General features: G+C 37.9%; 2 protein-coding genes across 2 annotated transcripts in view; both read left to right on the top strand.

Annotated features, from left to right (window-relative positions):
• Positions 1-546, top strand: part of LOC121374582 (serine-rich adhesin for platelets-like) — a 98,125-nt gene extending 97,579 nt beyond the window's left edge. The window contains exon 3 of the mRNA XM_041501687.1: positions 25-546. Within this exon, the coding sequence (XP_041357621.1) occupies positions 25-503 (479 nt within the window). The 3' untranslated portion in view covers positions 504-546. The remainder of the gene's footprint in view (positions 1-24) is intronic.
• Positions 547-14,406: 13,860 nt separating this feature from the next.
• LOC121374581 (serine/arginine-rich splicing factor 4-like) lies at positions 14,407-14,847 on the top strand. The gene has a single exon (XM_041501686.1). The coding sequence runs from the start codon at positions 14,407-14,409 to the stop codon at positions 14,845-14,847; it is 441 nt and encodes a 146-aa protein (XP_041357620.1).
• The last annotated feature ends 5,920 nt before the right edge of the window (positions 14,848-20,767 follow it).

The raw sequence follows: 20,767 nt of genomic DNA, 5'->3' as shown, positions 1-20,767 counted from the left end.
CTATCAGTGACAAAGACAATCCAGTTTACAGTGAAAACAGTATTGGGTATCCATGCATTTCATTGGATGATGAAGATTGTTCACTGCAGCTGCGTGTGATCAGTGATGAAGAAATAAGCGATGATAGCTCTTTAGAGGATGGGGAATTACGGAGTGAATCTCCAGATGACTACATTGTTAGCAAACGTCTAACTGAAAGAAAGCCCAATTTTGAACCACTTATCAAATTAAAGACACAAAACATTTCAGCATCCACCAGTGGACAGCAAAGAGGACAAAGAAAGGGAACAAAATTGAGTATGGATTTATACCGACCTATGACTGGTGAATCTCATTCTTCAAATCAAGCCACCAAGGCATTTTCAACGTTAAAGGGTTATAAAATACCACGAAAAAATTCTTTGGGCTCACAAAAAAGGCCATTTTCAGATGCTGGCAGCACTGACAGGACTCCTAAGAGAAAAAGACTTGAAAAATCACCCAGTCAATCTGTAGGCTGGTAGTCTGACAGTGATTTGATAAAAATAAATGTATATATCAAATTTACTTATGGCAGTTCTTGTTTGTACATGTTTGTACTGAACGTTTGAGTCGATATTTGGTTAACTCGATATATTTATGTAGGCTCTGAAAGGAGTTTCAATAAAAGTTAGCACTGAGGACAAGTTGCTTTTGGCCTTTAATTTATAGTGTAAATATTTGAATAGTTTCTTTTTTCATGATATTTGACTTGCCATATACAACTGCTATTAAATATGGTAATATACCTAGGCAACCTGAACTTAGATTGTAATATCTATGTATTTGTGTATTAAAAATAGCGTTCCAATATTGGGTTAATATATTTAATTTTCATTTACATAGTTAATTTTTTATGTATGAAATTCTGAAAACGGAATTTTATAAAGACCTAAAATTGTATTGTCATTTTGACATATTCATAGAGTGTCAAATTGTATTTTAGACAGGTTTTTAGTTGTATGCAATATTTTATTTAAATTTGAATAAAAAAAACTTTAAAAACAAAATAATCACTTAGTTTTCTCCAAGGAAGTGCATTTTAAGTTTATATTAGGTTCAGAACCATTTTCCTCCGATTTGATTATCTACGTAACCTTGAAGTAAGTTGATAATTTATTTTATTGTTAAAACTGTATTACCCAGTATTACTAGTAGTTTGTTTGCCAGGACACTAAACCTTGCAGTTCCGTACCCACAATTGTTCTTTGTGGTTTTTGCATCTTTGGAAGGTACCGTTTCACAATCCGAGGGGTGCAACTTGGCATCCTTAAAATATTCAAGATGGCTGCCAAAACACAGAACTCGGATACTTTATGGCCACTACTATAACCGTCAGAACAAGGAAATTGTAAATTATCACCTTTTACATCAGCTAGAGCAATATTGTGATGTTAGTGATTGGATTTTATGGGCTACAGAATTCATTTAGAACAGCCTCTTGCTCTTGATGCTGAATCATCATTAAAATCCATGAGTCGTGAATATGGCTGCTAAGAGTAAGAAGTGGTCTTACATTACATTCTAGTTTACCCTAAAAAAATAATACATGTACTATAAATACAAACATGGTTGTTTTGATTTTTTTAGGGGGTGGGCAAGGAATTTATTTTTTGCATTTACATTCTAACGCAGAGCACGTTTTGCTTGAATCTAAGATAGATAGCAAAATGGTTGCAAAACAAAGTAATGTCCACGGCATATGCATGACATAAAACAATCATTCTTAAACAAACTGCTGTTTTTGGGGTATCTGATCCATTTTTTAAAAATATTTATACATCTACAAGTAAATTTATCTGAAACATTATCTTAAATAATAATGCGGTAGCCGTAATCATAGCCGTGCACCAATCTATTTTTGAACGATCTTAGATGTAATGTTGCATCTTATAGACCAAGTGTTTAACATTGCTGTCAAAAAATGGGCAATTCGCAACCAATGATTTCATGAGTCATGGTAAGTGATATACTTGTATATTTTATCACGGCATTTCGTTGGCCATAACAATTTGTCACAACACTATAATTCATCTGGTAACAACTTTTCTCACCTTAGCATTTTAATTATGTTAATATATATCCCGTTATACCTATAATTTCACTAAAAGAGTATCCATATATTCATAAAATACATATATCAACAGAACGGTTGCTGCCACCCTGTGATAGGTGGCCAAACAATCGACACAAATATTCAGCAACCAACATTACCCAGTCGATGAAATTGGTTAATAAAAACGTTGACTCGGTTGCACGATTTCAGAAGGTGTTGGATTCATTCCACATGGGAGTAGTTACTTGTGGAAGTAATGTAAAGGGGTTTTCTTTTTACTAATCAATATCGGTGGCAACTGGATGCAGCCGCAAATTCAGTAACTTATCACCATCAACATCTAAATCCTCAAATTTAATAACTTTAAATGCTTCAAGCAGAAATTAATGATTATTGCTATATCATAGTAGCATTACCACATGCAATGGCACATGCTAGCAAACGGCATGCAACCGCCTCATTTTTATTTGTTGTTTCCATCTTAGATTCAAGCAATGATAAAATGCCCTATATTAGAAAGTTAATGCGAGAAATGAATTCCTTGCACATTAATTAATTAATTTGAAGTATAGATTATTGTATGGGGTAAACCTAGAATGTAAGATATAACTACTGCTTACTCTTGGTGGCCGTTTTGATGGTCATCTTTAATTTAAATGATGGTGCAATCACTCACTTAGCACGATGTTGTTATAAATGAATTCCTTTGCCCATAAAATTCAATTGCTAATATCATTTTTTCCCCCCAGTTGGTGTAAAATGTGATAATTGCAATTTCCTTGTTCTGGTGCCTTGGTAGCGGACATCTTGGATTTAAATAATGCTGTGATACCTTACTTTACTTAGTTCGTAGCCCTGCAGCAGAGGATGCCAGACATGTCATACTATTGATCAAATAGTTCCCCAGTAAGAACGTGTTGTCATTATACAAATATTAACATCCACAAACACCTAACAATTAAGGTCATGATTGGTGAGTAAGTGAGTTAGTGAATGAATGAGTGAGTGAGTATATGAATGAATATGTGAATGAATGAATGAATGGATGGATGGATGGATGAAATAAATAATGTTTAGTAAAATTCCACGCACAACAAAAACGCTAGGGTAGTTCACAAAACGATGTCGATGTCTGTGCATACTACGCACTACTCTTAGATTCACTCTCAATTGACACAATTTGTGTTGGTGGATCTACACATGCAAGAAAATCATCTGGTGCATCCCTTGAATACATTGCCCTACATTGCATGATGCTGTGCAAGGTTGTCCAATGTCAATACATTAGCACTTTGAATCACGTGAAAAGGGTCGACTGGTGCACACCAGGATGTTAAGCCATGTTTGATAAATTAAAGGAAATAGAGCCTGTTTCATCAGTTTTATTGCTTTGTCAATAGGTAGAGGCATCAATGGAGTCTGCATTCGTATGTGTCTTTAGCTGGTGGCCATCTCTTTGCAAAGACACTCTTATTATAGAAAACGTCGCACTGATTATTGTTTATTAGCAATTCGCCGTCTGCGTTACTGTACAGGGTCAAAAACATCTGCTGCCATTTTCATTCCTGTGTTTCCAGGTTGGGAATGACTAAAAGTGTCCAACTGTCTTCATCATTATGCAGTATACTTAGCGTTTTCCATAATCATATAAAGAGATCACAGTGTTGTAGCCAGTTCGGCGGTTTACAGATTTGATACAGTGTTGCTTTCTCTTTAGCTGGTCATACACAGAAAGTACTGGTGTACACCAGATATGACTGGCATATCGCCGTTCATTACATGTGAAGAAATACGCAAATATTTTCTTTACTCTAGCTATACTACAATAATACAGAAGCAAAATGATAAGACCACTGTGTGGACTGCTTATTACAATGTGCTGTGGTCATTTGCATACAGTAAATTTTGTATGTAGCACAATTCTAGTGTCAGCCAAATTCGTGATTTCAATATATAACTGCCATCTAATGTAATATTTACTTTTCTTGTCCTGTTCATCAATGAGACACATTATCTTCGTACCGTTCTGACTGATACCTAGATATTTGACCATGTACTCTGTACAGACATTTATGGACTTTCCCTAATATTATAACTGGAGTGAAGGAAATAGTATAATCTCTCATGTAGGAAAAAATATATGCCAGTCTTAACTGGTTTACATCAGCGTATGCTATATATGACCGCCTAAGGAATAAGCAATATTATTATTTGGCTGTGACAAAAAATGCTCAATTTAGCGATGAAGAAAGTCGACCAGTTGTATTTGATAGCAAACTTAGAAACACAAGGGATACTATTTTAGGCACAAAATGTGTTGGGTCCCTGTATGAAAATGCAAATTGTGCTTCGCTGAACAATCTTCACTATGACATTGCCAGTAAAAAAAAAAGTGTGCGTACAAAGAAGATACCCAAAATTGAGACAGCTTTAATCTACACTGTTCATCAGTGACCGGTCTCGGTGGCGTAGTGGTTAGGCCATCGGTCTACAGGCTGATAGGTACTGGGTTCGGATCCCAGTTGAGGCATGGGATTTTTAACCCAGATGCCGACACCGAACCCTGAGTGAGTGCTCCGCAAGGCTCATTGGGTAGGTGTAAACCACTTGCACCGACCAGTGATCCATAACTGGTTAAACAAAGGCCATGGTTTGTGCTATCCTGCCTGTGGGAAGTGCAAATAAAAGATCCCTTGCTGCTAATCGGAAAGAGTAGCCCATGTAGTGGCGACAGCGGGTTTCCTCTCAAAATCTGTGTGGTCCTTAACCATATGTCAGACGCCATATAACCGTAAATAAAATGTGTTGAGTGCGTCATTAAATAAAACATTTCTTTCTTTCTGGTCATCAGTGATGCCTCTACCTGCTGATGTCATCACGAGACATCACCACACTCAAACGTGAGTTTGGAAATCCCGCGAAGTTTGGCTTTGAAAAAACAAAACAATGCTTTATGGGTATGTGCTACCCATAAAGCATTGATTTTACCAAGAATTGCTGAACAACCTGATACGAAAGTGACAGCCCATTCCTTGTGCTTCAAAGTGATCATGCTGCGACAATGGGCAGCCATGCACAACATCAGGCTAGAGATGTACTGGACCTCATTTTTCACAAAAAGCAAACATGTGTTGGACCTCACTTTTCACAAAACATATTTTTCATCCGGCCGCATTTTTCACAGAATTTGAACGCATTTTTCATATTTTCGTGAAATACGCTTTCACTATATTTTTACCATGTACCATTAAAACGCATTTTACACTTCGCATAAAATACCCCAAAAAAAAAAGAGACTTGTATCCAATTAAGGTTCAAGAACGCTCTCCATGGGATACAAGCCAGCTGTCTAGACTGATAATAACACTATTGTTAGTAGGTTACAGAAAACACGCTATCGCAGAATAGGTTACTCTTCTTTCTTTCTTTTTTCTTTTTTTAATAGGATGGAACGTAGCCCAGTGGAAAAGCGCTCGATTTGGGATCGATCCCTGTCTGTGGGCCCATTGTGCCATGTTTCGTTCCGGCGAGTGCACAGCGGCCTTGGTATGTGCTGTCCTGTCTGTGAGATGGTGCATATAAAAGATCCCTGGTTACTAATGGAAAAATGTAGCGGGTTTCCTCTCTGAGACTATATAGAAAAGTGGCCAAATGTTTGAACAAAAACAAAACAAACTTAATTTTTTTTAATAGTAGAATATTTTTTATAAACTTTCCCACAGACGAATATCACAAACCATGACCTTTGATACACCAGTTATGGACCACTGGTCAGAGCAAGTGGTTATGCTTCCCTATTAAGCCGGGTGGTGCACTTGCTCTGGGTTGGAACCGATACCCGAATAAAAAAAAATCCTATGTCACCGAATGAATTCGAACCCAATACCTACCAGCATGTAGCCCCATGATATATCCAGTGCGCCACCGAAGTCGTGGGGTGTGTGGTTTTGAGATATTTAGATATGCTTCCATCAGAGAACTGCTCAAGAATGTCTGTCGCGGACACAACCTTTGGTTTAGCCTGAGTGTTCTACCCCAAGACAGGTGAGGCCGTGTATCTGAGTAGGTGTGGGCGGGATTTAGCTTAGCCCGAGTACTCTGACTGTAAGATAGCTAGACGGACATTTGGACAGTTATATTATACGCTCTCATTTCAGCCAGAGACCAAGCTATGTAATTTTCTGGCAATTGCTGCCCACCAAAACGTGATCAAAGATTCCCGCTCAAATACCACAACAATCCTATGTTTGACGTCAAATACATTTACATCGATCATTTTCGAAAGAAAGAAATGTTTTATTTAACGACGCACTCAACACATTTTATTTACAGTTATACGGCGTCAGACATATGGTTAAGGACCACACAGATTTTGAGAGGAAACCCGCTGTCGCTACTTCATGGGCTACTCTTTCCGATTAGCAGCAAGGGATCTTTTATTTGCGCTTCCCACAGGCAGAATAGCACAAACCATGGCCTTTGTTGAACCAGTTATGGATCACTGGTCGGTGCAAGTGCTTTACACCTACCCATTGAGCCTTGCGGAGCACTCACTCAGGGTTTGAAGTCGGTATCTGGATTAAAAATTCCATGCCTCGACTGGGATCCGAACCCAGTACCTACCAGCCGGTTGACCGATGGCCTAACCACGACGCCACCGAGGCCGGTCGATAATATTCGAGTTCCTTGATTAAAAAAAAAAAAAAAAAAAAAATTCAGATATTAATCACTAATACACACGCTACAGAAAGAAACCCGACAGCACCCACATTCAGCTAAGCTTCGGTTGAGTGCTCACCCGATGTACTTGCGTCGCAATATCGAACAACCTCGATGGATCCATTCAACTGATTTTTTTTCTCGTTCCAACCAATGAACCACAACTGGTCAAAGCCCGTGTTTTATGCTGTCTTGCCTGTGTGGGCGGAACGTAGTTCGTTGCAAAGCGCTCGAATGATGCGCGGTCAGTTTGGGATCCATCCCCGTTGTCGGGGCCATTGGGTTATTTCTCGTTCCAGTCAGTGCACGACGACTGGTATATCAAAAGCCGTGGTATGTGCTATCCTCTTTGTGCGAAAGTGCATTTAAAAGATCCCTGGCTGTTGATGGAAAATGTAGCAGGTTTCCTCTGCATTCATTTCCATCTGCATTATATGCAAATGTATACTGAATACCAAAAGAAACGTGAATCTAGTTGGCATTTCGAAAATGGTTTTATTTGTTATTTGTGTTGTTTTGTTATAGGTCGATACACATATAAACAATATTTAGTCGGATGCATGTACGTACATATGCATACCATACGGAGCAAACAATTCCCTGGATGTAGTGTATATAAAAGGCCGACTCGTGTTCCAATAGGCACCCAGCTAGGGGTTGTTGTGGGGCACTGGATGAGATGGGGAAAACCGTATGGACCCACAGAGGTGGTTCGATCATAAAACTCAAGCACCCCAGGTGAGGAAAAAAAAAAAAAGATGTTAAAAGTTTGTTTTGTTTAACGACACTACTAAAGCACATTGATTTATTAATCATCGGCTATTAGATGTCAAACATGTGGTCATTTTGACATAGTCTTAGAGAGAAAACCCGCTATATTTTTCTATCAGTAGCAAGGGATCTTTTATATGCACCATCTCACAGACAGGGCAGCACTTACCACGGCCTTTGGTATACCAGTCGCGGTGCACTGGCTGGAATGAGAAATGGCCCAACAGCCCTATGTAACAGTGCCGTAACCAGCATATCAGGTGTGTGTGTGTGTGTGTGTGTGTGTGTGTGTGTGTGTGTGTGTGTGTGTGTGTGTGTGTTGGGGTGGGGTGAATGGGACGAGAAGGTCGACTCTGAATCAGACGGCAACTTGTGTGGAGTAATCAGGTCCCATTTCCCCAAACTGTGACAAGTGCGAGTTTCCACTTTTTTAAATTAGGCCCAACATAGTTTTTAACCCAATTTTGGGATGCTGAATCCAAAAAACAACAACCATACTTTGGGCATCTGATGAGAACATTTTATGATTCCTATGGCCAAAAACAAAATGGCGGGAAAAGTATAATATTATGTAAATGGTATTCCAACAATCTTTAGGCTGGTAGTTTAACAGTGATTCAGAAGACAACTAGCATGTAAATATACGGTCAGTATCGGCCTCGTTGGTGCAGTGGTTAAGCCACCGGACTAAATGCGGTTAGGTACTGGGTTCACATCCTGGTATCGGCTTCAACCAAGAGTGAATTTAACGACTCAGTGGGTAGGTGTAAGGCCACTGCACCAAATTCTCTCTCATTACGCACTAACAAAACTAACCACTGGCCTAATGTCCAGGACTTTGCAGCTTTGATGACACTACACTATGCGCGACAAACATTATTACTAGATTTTGTGAATTTAAAATCTTCCACAAAACAATTGGTGTAATTGTATTTCGATATTGAAATTTTCTCCTACATTCATGTTTGTAAAACAAAATCAGATTGCGCTAATATCCATAGTGATTTTAATTCCACAATTTGTAAAATTAAACACTGAGCACGAGTACAACGGCACGATTGTTTGGTTGATTTGATTGATTGATTTATCGATCAATTGACTAACTGACTGCCTGACTGACTGATTGATTGATTGATTCTTCATTTCATAACCATTTTCATTAGGTACAATTAATTTTTTAAATGTGTGATTCGATCAAATAAAATTATATATCATATTTAAATATATATTTTTGTTTGTACATTTATTTTTACATATTTGACTAAACGTTGGAGTCGATATTTTGTTAACTCGATATTTTCACATGGTCTCGTGTCGACACAACGGGTCACGACTGCATATAGAGCTTATAGATATAGATACACACATGTATGTATGTATGTGTGTGTGTGTGTGTGTGTGTGTGTGTGTGTGTGTGTGTGTGTGTGCGCGCGCGCGCGTACGTACGTGTGTGGATGTATGTATATCTCAGAGAGAGAGAGAGAGAGAGAGAGAGAGAGAGAGAGAGAGAGAGAGAGAGAGAGAGAGAGAGACCAAACTTAGTTTACGATTTCTTTAAAGTATTATTTTCAGTAAAAGAAAATCCCTCTTTTTTTTTCTTCCTATCTTTATATTCAGCAGTATTTACTTAGCATTATTTATTATTATTATCATTTTAATTTATTATTATTATTAAAATTTGTGCTATTAGGTGTGTGAGATTGATGTAATCTAATGGCAAAAGTCTCATTCTTGACCTGTGTGTGGCCCTTAAAAGGGCCTTGTTGTTGTGGGTTGCTTCTGCTAACCCTGCTTATTTCTTTCCTCCCTTTTTCCCTTTCTGCGCTTTTCCCTTTCCACCGCCTTTCCCGGATGCGCTTCCTCGGCGTTTCTTTCGGGAGCCAGATTTCGATTTTGATCGGGATCCTTTCGATCGCTTTCGCTTCGTTTCACCACTTTCATTATTTTCTTTTCTGCGACGCCTGGCCTCAACAAGGAGAACATCTGGGGGAGCTCTGGGATTGGATGTTGACTGAGGTTTGCCTGTAGTATTAGACGTAGATTGCGAAGCAGATGGGGGAGAACTGGAACGAGACCTCGAAGCTCTGGAACTCTGCATGTTTATTGTTGTTAGCCAATTTGCTATAATACACATGACGTCAAACAATGCGTCGTCTCTATTTATAGCAACTTATGGCGGACGTAATAGAACAGGCTTAGTGATATTGACGTCTCAAAAGTGCATTCTAAACTAAAGAGTATTGTGTTTGTTTTTCCCATGAATCTCCATAACATTTAATAACGAAGTCTTCTAGTCTATGAAAACGTAGTTGCGCGCATTTACTATACTAAGTAAATGCGTTTCAAATACAACTTTCTTAATTTCTCCAAAATTAAAAAATAAAATAACGCATCTTTTATTCAAAAACAAAACCCATGCTGGCTATTCCTACTTTTTTCGATCTGTATTTCCATCAAATCCTTTTTATCAGGTGCGTATGCAGGAATTTTAGCAGAGTGATTACGTAGGGGTATAGACTGTGGCCAGGATCTCCACAAGTACTCGGGCACGGGTCGTCCGAACCCACCCGCAAAAGCTGTGGTCCACTTGTTTTTCTTTTATTGCACAAAATGTGACAAATACTAGATTGTAACTTTTACAACTCTCCATAAAACAATATTTGCTTGTCTTCGTCATTTAGTACTCCCCTTATCTAAGCTGCAGTGTACTTTCTAACTAACCTGGCAAAACCAAAACAAAGAACCTACATGTAGCAAAAATGCTTATTTACACGTTCTGCTATATTGATGACCTCTTGGCATTCGATAATTACATGACAATGACAGCAGTTCACCTTCCAGTGATATAACAACAGAAAGTAATCATGTTCATGGCTTAAATTTTATACACTGCCACTGCCAATCAATATTCTTCTGTCATTTTGACATGCCGGTTATTTTCAAGTACAAGTACGCAGAACAGAACAGAACAGAACTTTATTACACTCAGGCCGTTCTGCAACGGCGTAAGAGGAACATACATATTCTGATTTTGACAAAATGGTTAACAGGAGGATACAAATAATAGGAATACATTGCTTGGTACATATATGAATACAAATACAAATACAAATACATGACATTACATTACATTATAAAGATATGTGTATTAATAATATAAATACATGATATTACATTATAGAGATATGTGTATTAACAATATAGATGCATTCTGCGATGTAACAGAGTAAAGGTATATTGTAAAATATAATTATTCAGAAAATTTCAGTTACGAGTGTGTACTTTATAATTATTGGTATTACAATATATAGATGTAAATAAAATAAATAAATAATAATAATAATAAAAATTAAATTTTCATAAAATAACAATAAGACATAAAATAATGTAATACGATTTAAAATATATCGAGTATAGTTGTATGTTGACCTTTAGTTTCATTAACTGGTTAATGTTGTAATTTTGGTTGTTGTTGGGTATTATTGTTGTTATGGGCTTTTAAATACTTGAAAAATTATATTCATGAATTTAGCTAATTGTTTTTAGTGTGCTTATTCTTTTACTTCTCTAAATATATATATATTTGGTCGTATACAATAATATGGACGTAAACATTCTTTCCGGGTATTATTGAAAAAACTACATACAAACAAATAATAAAATTCTATCTTCTAATAGAACTGTATTCCAACGTCCAGTCTCAACAAGTAAATAATGGTTAGAAGTCCAAAATTTTATCATAACAGTCCATAATTTTTCAGGAATAATATTAAGATAATTTTCAAAATTTAATTGGTTTTTGAAATATTCGTAGGTTTTACCTCTCGATGATTCTGAAATATTATTTTTCCATGTTTGTAAATACTAGTCGTTTTGTCGTATGCTAATTTGTTGTGATAGCCATTTTACCGATAGAAAGGTTTGTGATAGCCATATATTACTCATTCCTAGATGACCTAAAATATTTTTAACAGCAGCAATCCAGTTATAGTTAGTTCCATTGCTAATATTATGGTCTCTCATCATTGATTTATATAATAATAGAGATAGTTTAGATTGTTTCTCCGAGATAACTCGTGCCCAATAACAAATTAATTTTTTGTGGATAGTCAACTCGACTGGCATTCGACCAAGTTCACCATATAACATGCAATTGCCGAAAATATTTAACATATACCTCGGGTCAATACCTCTAACTCCTGTTGTATGCTAGAATTTCTCATTATCTTAAAAAAAAAAAAAAATAATAATAATAATAAAAAACAAAAAAAAAACAACAACAACAACAACAACAACAACAACAACTTAATAACAAAAATACAATCTACAAAATAGTCAAAAATCATTATTTTAGAAATAACGCGTTTTAGGCTTTTAAGGATTTCAGATTCCAAATCTCCGGTGCTTAACGCCTTTAGGCAACTTCATAACCAAAAGGTCTCAACAAATACCTAATCGAACTCCTCCCACACACACACCACACACACACACACACACACACACACACGCACGCGCGCACGCGCGCGAAATGCTGGCTACGAGTTAAATAAAACATGTGTTTCTGTTATAACGACAGTATATAATCGGCATCATTTAAGTTAACACCAATGTCCATATTAAGATAAATCTGCCAAAGAATTCGACGAATCTGTAATCCTCTTTCCGTGTAGGGAGCGGGACGTAGCCAAGTGGTAAAGCCCGCTCTTGATGCGCGGTCGGTCTGGGATCGATCCCCGTCGGTGGGCCCATTGGGCTATTTTCGTTCCAGCCAGTGCACCACAACTGGTTTATTAAAGGCCGTAGTATGTGCTATCCTTTTTATAGGATGGTGCCATATAAAAGATCTTTAGCTACTAATGTTGCCCATCAGAATAAATAAGAGTGAATGAATGAATGAATGAATGAATGTTTAACGACACCCCAGCACGAAAAAGAGTCTGATTAACCTGCTTGAAGCCTTCATAATTATAATTTGCTCTATGGCATTTGTTTATTCCGACTACCATGGTAAGATTTCTTTTTACCACTCTTTATTCTATAACTCAAATTTTGTTTTGTTAAAATATCGGTAAGTCTTTAAAAACTTTGTGGGGGCCGGATGCAACTCAGTGGTAAAGAGTTTGCCTGATGCACGGTCGGTCTAAGACCAATTCCCGTTAGTGGACCCACTGGACTATTTCTTGTTTCAACCAGTGCACCACGACTGGTATATGCAAGGCTGTGGTATGTGATATCGTGCCTGTGGAATGGTGCACATAAAAGATCCCTTGCTACTAATGAAAAAAATGTGGCGGGTTTCCTCTCTAAGACTATATGTTAAAATAGCCGATGATTAATAAATCAATGTGCACGATTACTCGGGCACGTGTCGTGTCTAGCAAGTACCAGTAGGGCCTACAAGGTGGAATATAATGATCAACTATAATACAATGGACAATGTACGACAATAATTTCAGCAGTAAATAATCAGCGATATAAGTTACACAATAATTATATGATTATGCTGTTGTTTCTCGTTTTAAACTGGCCGTCCGTTCGTCACAACACTGAACATATCAACCGGTTTTTAAATGCAGTACAATTTTATGATTTGACATCCATGTTCAGCGTGTGGAATTAAGATGTATAATGTTATTTTTACTTTATTCCTTAGTCTCATAAGCATGTATTGTTCGTGTCGGATACTCGGGTCCGGGTCGAGTTTGATCCTCGAGTACTCGAGTCCAATGTAGGCCCTACATATCAGAGAAGAAATGTGCTATCGTCACTTCATGGGCTACTCTTTTCAATTAGGAGCAAAGCATCTCGTCTCGCCCGTCGCTATAACTGTTGACGTAGACTACAAATCACTAGGGCACTAGGGCTCGAGTACTCGAGGGTCAAACTCGACCTGGACCTGAATACCCGACATTTATCCTAGATAATAATGGGACTGAGGAAAAAAGTAAAATAGCATTATGCATCTTAATTCGTACGCTGAACACGGATGCCAAATCATGCCATTGTATTGCATTTCACACATTCGACTTTTGTTTTCCCTTCATGTCTTATAGCCCTATAATGTAATCGGCGACAAGCATATGACAAAATAAAGTAAAATGTTTTTAATTAAATGAGTTTTTGTCCTTGCACGGGTACTCGAGTCCTGTGAGGTGACTCGAGTCTTGCTAGACTCGACCCGTGCCTCTACTAAAATTCCTGTATACGCGCCTGATAAAACAGGTTTCATGGAAATACAACTAGTATGGATTTTGTTTCTGACCAAGATAAGCATTATTTTATTTTTAATCTAAAAGAAAAAAAAAGAGTTGCATTTAAAACACATTTAAGGGGAGGGACGTAGCTCAATGGTACAACGCTCGCTTGATGCGCTGTCAATCTGGGATCGATCCCCGTCGGTGGGCCCATTGGGCTATTTCTCGTTCCAACCAGTGCACCAAGACTGGTATATCAAAAGCCGTGGTATGTGCTATTCTGTCTGTGGGATGTTGTATATAAAAGATCCCTTGCTGCTAATCGAAAAGAGTAGCCCATGAAGTGGCGACAGCCCTTAACGATATGTCCGACGCCATATAACCGTAAATAAAATGTGTTGAGTGCGTCGTTAAATAAAACATTTCCTTCCTTCCTGCCTTAAAATGCATTTACTATGTATAGTAAATGCACGCAACTACTTTTCTATAGACTAGAAGACTTCGTTATTAAATGTTTTAGACATTTTAAATTCACCTTTAAGACGTAAATATAACTCAGATGTTCTATTACGTCCGCCATAAATTGCTATTAATAGAGACAATGCATTATTTGACGTCATTTCTATTTTAGTAAATTGGTAAACAATAATGGACTCGCAGAGTCCGAGAACTTCGAGGTCTCGTTCCTGTACTCCCCCACTAGGGTCGCCGCAACCTCCGTCTCGATCCCGATCCAACTCCAAAACTAAAACCAAACCTCAGTCAACATGCAATGACAGGGCTTCCCCAGACCTGCTCCTTGATGAGGCCAGACGACGCAGAAGAGAAAATAATTTAAATGCTGGCACGAAGCGAAAGCGATCACAACTGAAAACTACATCCCGATCCGACTGCAGAACAAGCGCTCCCCTAGACCAGCTCCTTGTTGAGGCCAGACGGCGTAGAAGAGAAAATAATTTAAATGGTGGTAAGAAGCGAAAGCAATTTCCACCGAGGGAATGCGAATCAACATCAAAATCAAGATCAAGATCAATATCAAAATCAAGATCAATATCAAAATCAAGATCAAGGTCTCACAGCCCAAAGTGACGTCGAGGAAGCCCATACGGGAAACGAGGTTGAAAGGGAAAAATCGCGGAAAGGGAGACGGAGAAAGGGAGGAAAGAAATAATTAGGGTTAGCTGACGCAACCCATATTAACAAGGCCCTTTTAAGGGCCACACAGAGGTCACGAATGAGAGTTTTGCCATTCGATTACATCAATCTCACACACCTAGTTGCAATTTTTTAATTATTATTATTATTATTATTATTATTTTTTTTTTAATAATATAAAATAAGAATAAGAATTCAAAATGAATGATCTGGTAATAATTGCTTAGTTTTGTATAGTAACGTCGACCAACGAGTGTGCTTGTAGAAATAAAATCCTTAGTCTTTGAGTAACCGTGTCCGAAAACATACATTTTTGTCACTGTGGCTGAAATTGGGGTGTTGAGGTCATAAAGGTATCAGATGACATCTTCTGAACTTAGTGCGATCCTGCCCTGGACGGAGGAGCCGGCGCAAGTTGACACCTGCGCCTATAACAGGCGTGTGCTACAACCGCTTGTTGTGAATGTGCACGTTGAAACCTATAACCTGACCTGACCTGACCTGACCTGACCTGACCTGAGTTAGTGCGAACAGAACTGACAACAACAGTCCATCATTAAATTTGTATATCTTCGGAACTAAAACACTTAGAAACAGGCACGGCAGAAGCAAGTAGACAACTGGGGCTGACTAAATCTTGAGATCGAGGGCGCAAAGCAGTTTCTAGGGGGGTGGGCGGGGGTGGGTTCGAGGGTGTACTCCCCCGTATAATTTTGAAAACTGGTCTTACTAGATGTCGTCAAACTGAATTCTACAAGTAACATTCATCTCCACTTTAAGATTTACTACCAATAATAGTTTTGATTCAGAATTATTGGGGGGGGGGGGGGGGGGGGGGAGGCTAGAGCTCCGCCAGCCCTCCTGCTCCGCCGTGCCCGAGAAAGATTATCTTCGTGTAAAAACCCACATTTATATATATTGTCACCAAGTTGATTAAAACTGTTTGTAATAATGTAACATTGAGACAATGAGTAGGAGAAAATCGCATGCTTAAAGGCATACTGTTACGGATTTAAGGACCTTATTTCTCTAAAAATGAATAATAAATAAAAATTACATTAATTGTTGGAAACCAAATGTAGCTATCGCATCACCTTAAGTGAACCATGATGGAATGAAATCCATATCAACCCTCTCGGCAATTGTAGTTTTTGAATTATGGACCATTGCCATAATTCAATTATTTTTACAAAATCTCATTAATAAATGGTGTATGGTGGTTATGAAGATGGTTCAATAAATTACATTTAGGGACAAATCAACTTATTTTTATTCAGGTAATACTTTATTAGACCATTAAATAGATCCCCGTCGATGGGTCCATTGGGCTATTTCTCGTTCAAGCCAGTGCACCACGACTGGTATATTAAAGGCCGTGGTATGTGTTATCCTGTCTATGAGATGATGCATATAAAAGATCCCTGATGGAAGATGGAAAAATGTAGCAGGTTTCAGCTCTAAGACTATATATCAAAATGAGCAAATGTTTGACATCCTATAACGATGGTTAATAAATCAATGTGCTCTAGTGGTGTTGTTAAACAAAACAAACTTTGTGTTTAAGGAACAAAGCTCGAAAGAAAATAATTTCGTTTTGCAGTTTATATTATTATTAAGAATAGTTGGATTACTTCCCTTACACTGCATCGAGTATTCGCATATTGGAGCTTGTATGCTGTTAAAGGTGTTGTAATCAGCTTACCACAAGGTTTAAATAATCTACTATAACAGATGTATCAGTATATGGTTTGGATACAAAGCTTTAAATTAAAAAAAATTATGTTTCACACTTGATATTTTACTTGCAAAGTTAAAACGTTTAATAAGAAGAGACAAGAAGAAGAAGAATTTTTTTCGAACCATCTACTTATTATTAGTTCATAATGATCGAAAAATATAGGGTCATATACGCGTTAACAGTTATAATCAAGTTTACCACACACACACACACACACACACACACACACACACACACAGTCAGACACGCGCACACGCACACACAGTCCGACACGCGCGCACATCCACACACGCGCACACACATACTGACAGGCACACACACACACACACGCGTGCGCACACACATACTGACACACACACACATACATACTGACACACACACATACACACACATATAAATACACACACGCGCACACACACATACACACGCACGCGCACACGCACGCGCGCACGCACGCACACATACACATACACATACACAAAAACACAAACACGTGTTTTACAATCTAAAAATTAGCTCCACTATTACATGTAGCTTTTGATTGCGAGCTTTTGTGACTGGCAATTGAAAATTATGTCACAAATTAGGTCACAAATGTTATAACAACTGGTTCCAAGTTTATTACTCTTTTATTACTACCGAGCTATTTGTATTCTTCTTCCCTCGTAAAATACTTTACTTATATATCTGTCAAAACCATTCTACACACTGTTCGCAGTATAATTATAGTTTTCTGGGGGGTTTTATTTTTCAAGTTATGCCTTCGAATAATTCCAATGGTAGAGCTCTCGCCTGATGCGCGGTCGGTCTACGTCTGTTAACCTAATGATATCAATTTTGAAATTTAAGTGGCCTGAAACGCGATTTCCTCGCATCTGAGTAACAAAATAGCTATATTAACGTATGTTTTTGATATTGTCATACTGTTTTTGTTATCTCCAAAATTTCATAAACTCTGGTCTCTTCTTTTTTTTAAAAGTTAAAGTGGTCATCTCTCCTTCCCATATTAGGCTGGTTTTCCATTGACTGCGGCTGCCGGTAAATGGGAAGAAATGTCGAAACAGTTGTTTCAGTAATATATTAAAGCAGTCAGAAACATGTTTAATATACAGTCAGTAACATTTTATGCAGAAACATATATTTGTTATGTAATTACAATCATTAAAAAGTCTCTGTTGGTCGATACCAACTTAAAAATTGCAGCAAACTCAGGAATGTCCCTTTAAGACGATTTTCATGAACAAAATATAATTTAAAGACTCTTTGGAAATAAGTGCCCCCCCCCCCCCCCCCCCCCACTAAATCCGCGCCTGGTTTTTAATCTAATATGTATTATTTCTAAACAGGTGAGGATCAAGGTGCGTGGGCCGAATTTACGAAGCCTGTGGGTTTTTTTTAAACGCAGGTGTTTAAGCATTGTAAATGTGAGTAGCTACACGCGTGTAACACATAAACAAGCTTTGTAAATTCGACTCTATACGTTTTCAGGCATTGTACTTTCGTGCATTTACCCGTAAACTCGGTTACACGCAACAGGCAAATATTAATTTTGTTTGTTTTTAAATAGCTCGTCATAGAGATTTGTAATTACAAAATATAGGCCTACTCGACAGAGGTCTTTAACTGGCCCTTCAAATTAATATTTATCATGTATTTAAGTTACATTTATAGTAAAAAACATTAAATAATTTCCCGTGGGAAAGCCCTATAATAAAATCTGCCCAAGCGGCCTTCTCTGTTATTATTAACCAGTGTGTCAAAGGGCTACATTACTGCTATACCATACTTCTCTGTTATTATTAACCAGTGTGTCAAAGGCTACATTACTGCTATACCATACTGCATATGTAGCGAGATATAACTAGATGCTAGAGTGCTCGACTGACGTACGATATGTCATGGGTTCGGTCGATATCGGTGAACCCGCCGAGTATTTTCCCCATCCCTGCTAGTGTTCTACGACTGTAATATCATAGAACGTGATATGAAAGTTTCTTTTATTTAACGACACTACTACAGCACATTGCTTATTAATCATCGGCTATTGGATGTCAAATATTTGGTAATTCTGAGACGTAGTCATCAGAGGAAACCCGCTACATTTTGTTCTAACGCAGAAAAGGATCTTTTATATGGACTTTCTCACAGACAAAAACCCCATATACCACAGTCTTTAACCACTTGTGGTGCACTCGTTGGAACGAGAAAGACCCAGTCACTTGGATCGATCCATAGAGGTGGTTCGATCCTCTTAGAGCTGGGTTCGGTTTATTTAACACCTGTCTCACTGTACAACCATCTGCAATTCTAGTACTGTACAGACTTTGAGTGTCTATTCAACACCTGTCTCACTGTACACCCATCTGTAATTCTAGTACTGTACAGACTTTGAGTGTCTATTCAACACCTGTCTGACTGTACAACCATCTGCAATTCTAGTACTGTACAGGCTTTGAGTGTCTATTCAACACCTGTCTCACTGTACAACCATCTGCAATTCTAGTACTGTACAGGCGTTGAGTGTCTATTCAACACCTGTCTCACTGTACAGCCATCTGCAATTCTAGTACTGTACATGCTTTGAGTGTCTATTCAACACCTGTCTCACTGTACAACCATCTGCAATTCTAGTACTGTAGAGGCTTTGAGTGTCTATTCAACACCTGTCTGACAGTACATCTATCTTAATTCTAGTACTGTATAGCATTTGAGTGTCTATTCAACACCTGTCTCACTGTACACCCATCTGTAATTCTAGTACTGTACATACTTTGAGTGTCTATTCAACACCTGTCTGACTGTACAACCATCTGTAATTTTAGTACTGTACAGACTTTGAATGTCTATTCAACACCTGTCTGACTGTACAACCATCTGTAATTTTAGTACTGTACAGACTTTGAGTGTCTATTCAACACCTGTCTGATTGTACAACCATCTGTAATTCTAGTACTGTACAGACTTTGAGTGTCTATTCAACACCTGTGTGATTGTACAACTATCTGTAATTCTAGTACTGTACATACTTTGAGTGTCTATTCAACACCTGTCTGACTGTACAACAATCTGTAATTCTAGTACTGTACAGACTTTGAGTGTCTATTCAACACCTGTCTGACTGTACGGCCATCTGTAATTATTGTACTATTGAGACTGTATTGATTAACGTGTGGTAATATAATAATTATAATAATTAAAACGAAGAAAAGGAAAAAAACAGGCAAGTCACTGCATAAACACAAAAACAGCTGGCCGTGTTCACAAACAAGAATGCACCATTAAAGTAAACAAAAAACATAGTGGATTTGTGTAACGTGTACGCTGTATGACACATTAGTTTTAAATAAATCTATATTCTTATATCCATGGACAGACCTATAATAACAATTTACAAAAACAGCTATTCAGTAAACAAGACATTTTTTGTAAGAATTTGCTGGTATAAATCAATATCCGAACAGAGCAGAGACGTCGGGAATGGAGGCAGGAGGTAGGGGACAGGGGACAGGGGACACTGTACTCCAACTGTGAAGATGATGCATTGCCTACCCCTAGTTAAAATTAAATTAAAATATAACCGCCCCACCTTCTCCCAGTTTGCAGCCATCTTCCGACGCCCATGGCAATGGTGTGGTGACAAAAGCAAGAGATGCAATGTAGGAACCAATGTGCTGTGATTGTCATATCAAAATAGTGATATCTGGGTAATGCTGTCTTTGGTAACCCATATGGAGTAAGAACTTTAAGTAGGCCTAAACATATCGTTTTTGTTTTATTGTTTCTCGGACATGTACAGAATATATGTAGGCATGTACTGCCGCTTATTATTGTCCATAATGAGTTGTGGTACCACTTAAGAAACTTTCCTGTCTGTTTATTTTGTGAAACTGAAATATAAAATCAAAATCAAAAAAGAAAAATGGCAACACAGGTTCCATTATGGCACATGTTCTATAGATTCTCTTGGCTAAATCAAAAAATTTCTCTCTTGTAAAGATACCCAGAAAGATAAGAGAAAGTTGCAAGGGAAAAATCACATTTTATAGACCAATTACACTGTCTCTATCTATGGGTAAAAAATAGTTTATGAGTGCTGTCCGGCGCAAATCACTGCCA

This window comes from Gigantopelta aegis, chromosome 6 (assembly GCF_016097555.1).
Source record: "Gigantopelta aegis isolate Gae_Host chromosome 6, Gae_host_genome, whole genome shotgun sequence".
NCBI classification, from domain to species: Eukaryota; Metazoa; Mollusca; class Gastropoda; order Neomphalida; family Peltospiridae; genus Gigantopelta; species Gigantopelta aegis.
The sequence above is the reverse complement of the archived record's forward strand: the minus strand, read 5'-3'. Positions and strand labels throughout refer to the sequence as shown.

Coding starts and splice junctions, on each gene's coding strand:
- LOC121374581 (XM_041501686.1), top strand. CDS start 14,407: ATGGACTCGCAGAGTCCGAGAACTTCGAGGTCTCGTTCCTGTACTCCC.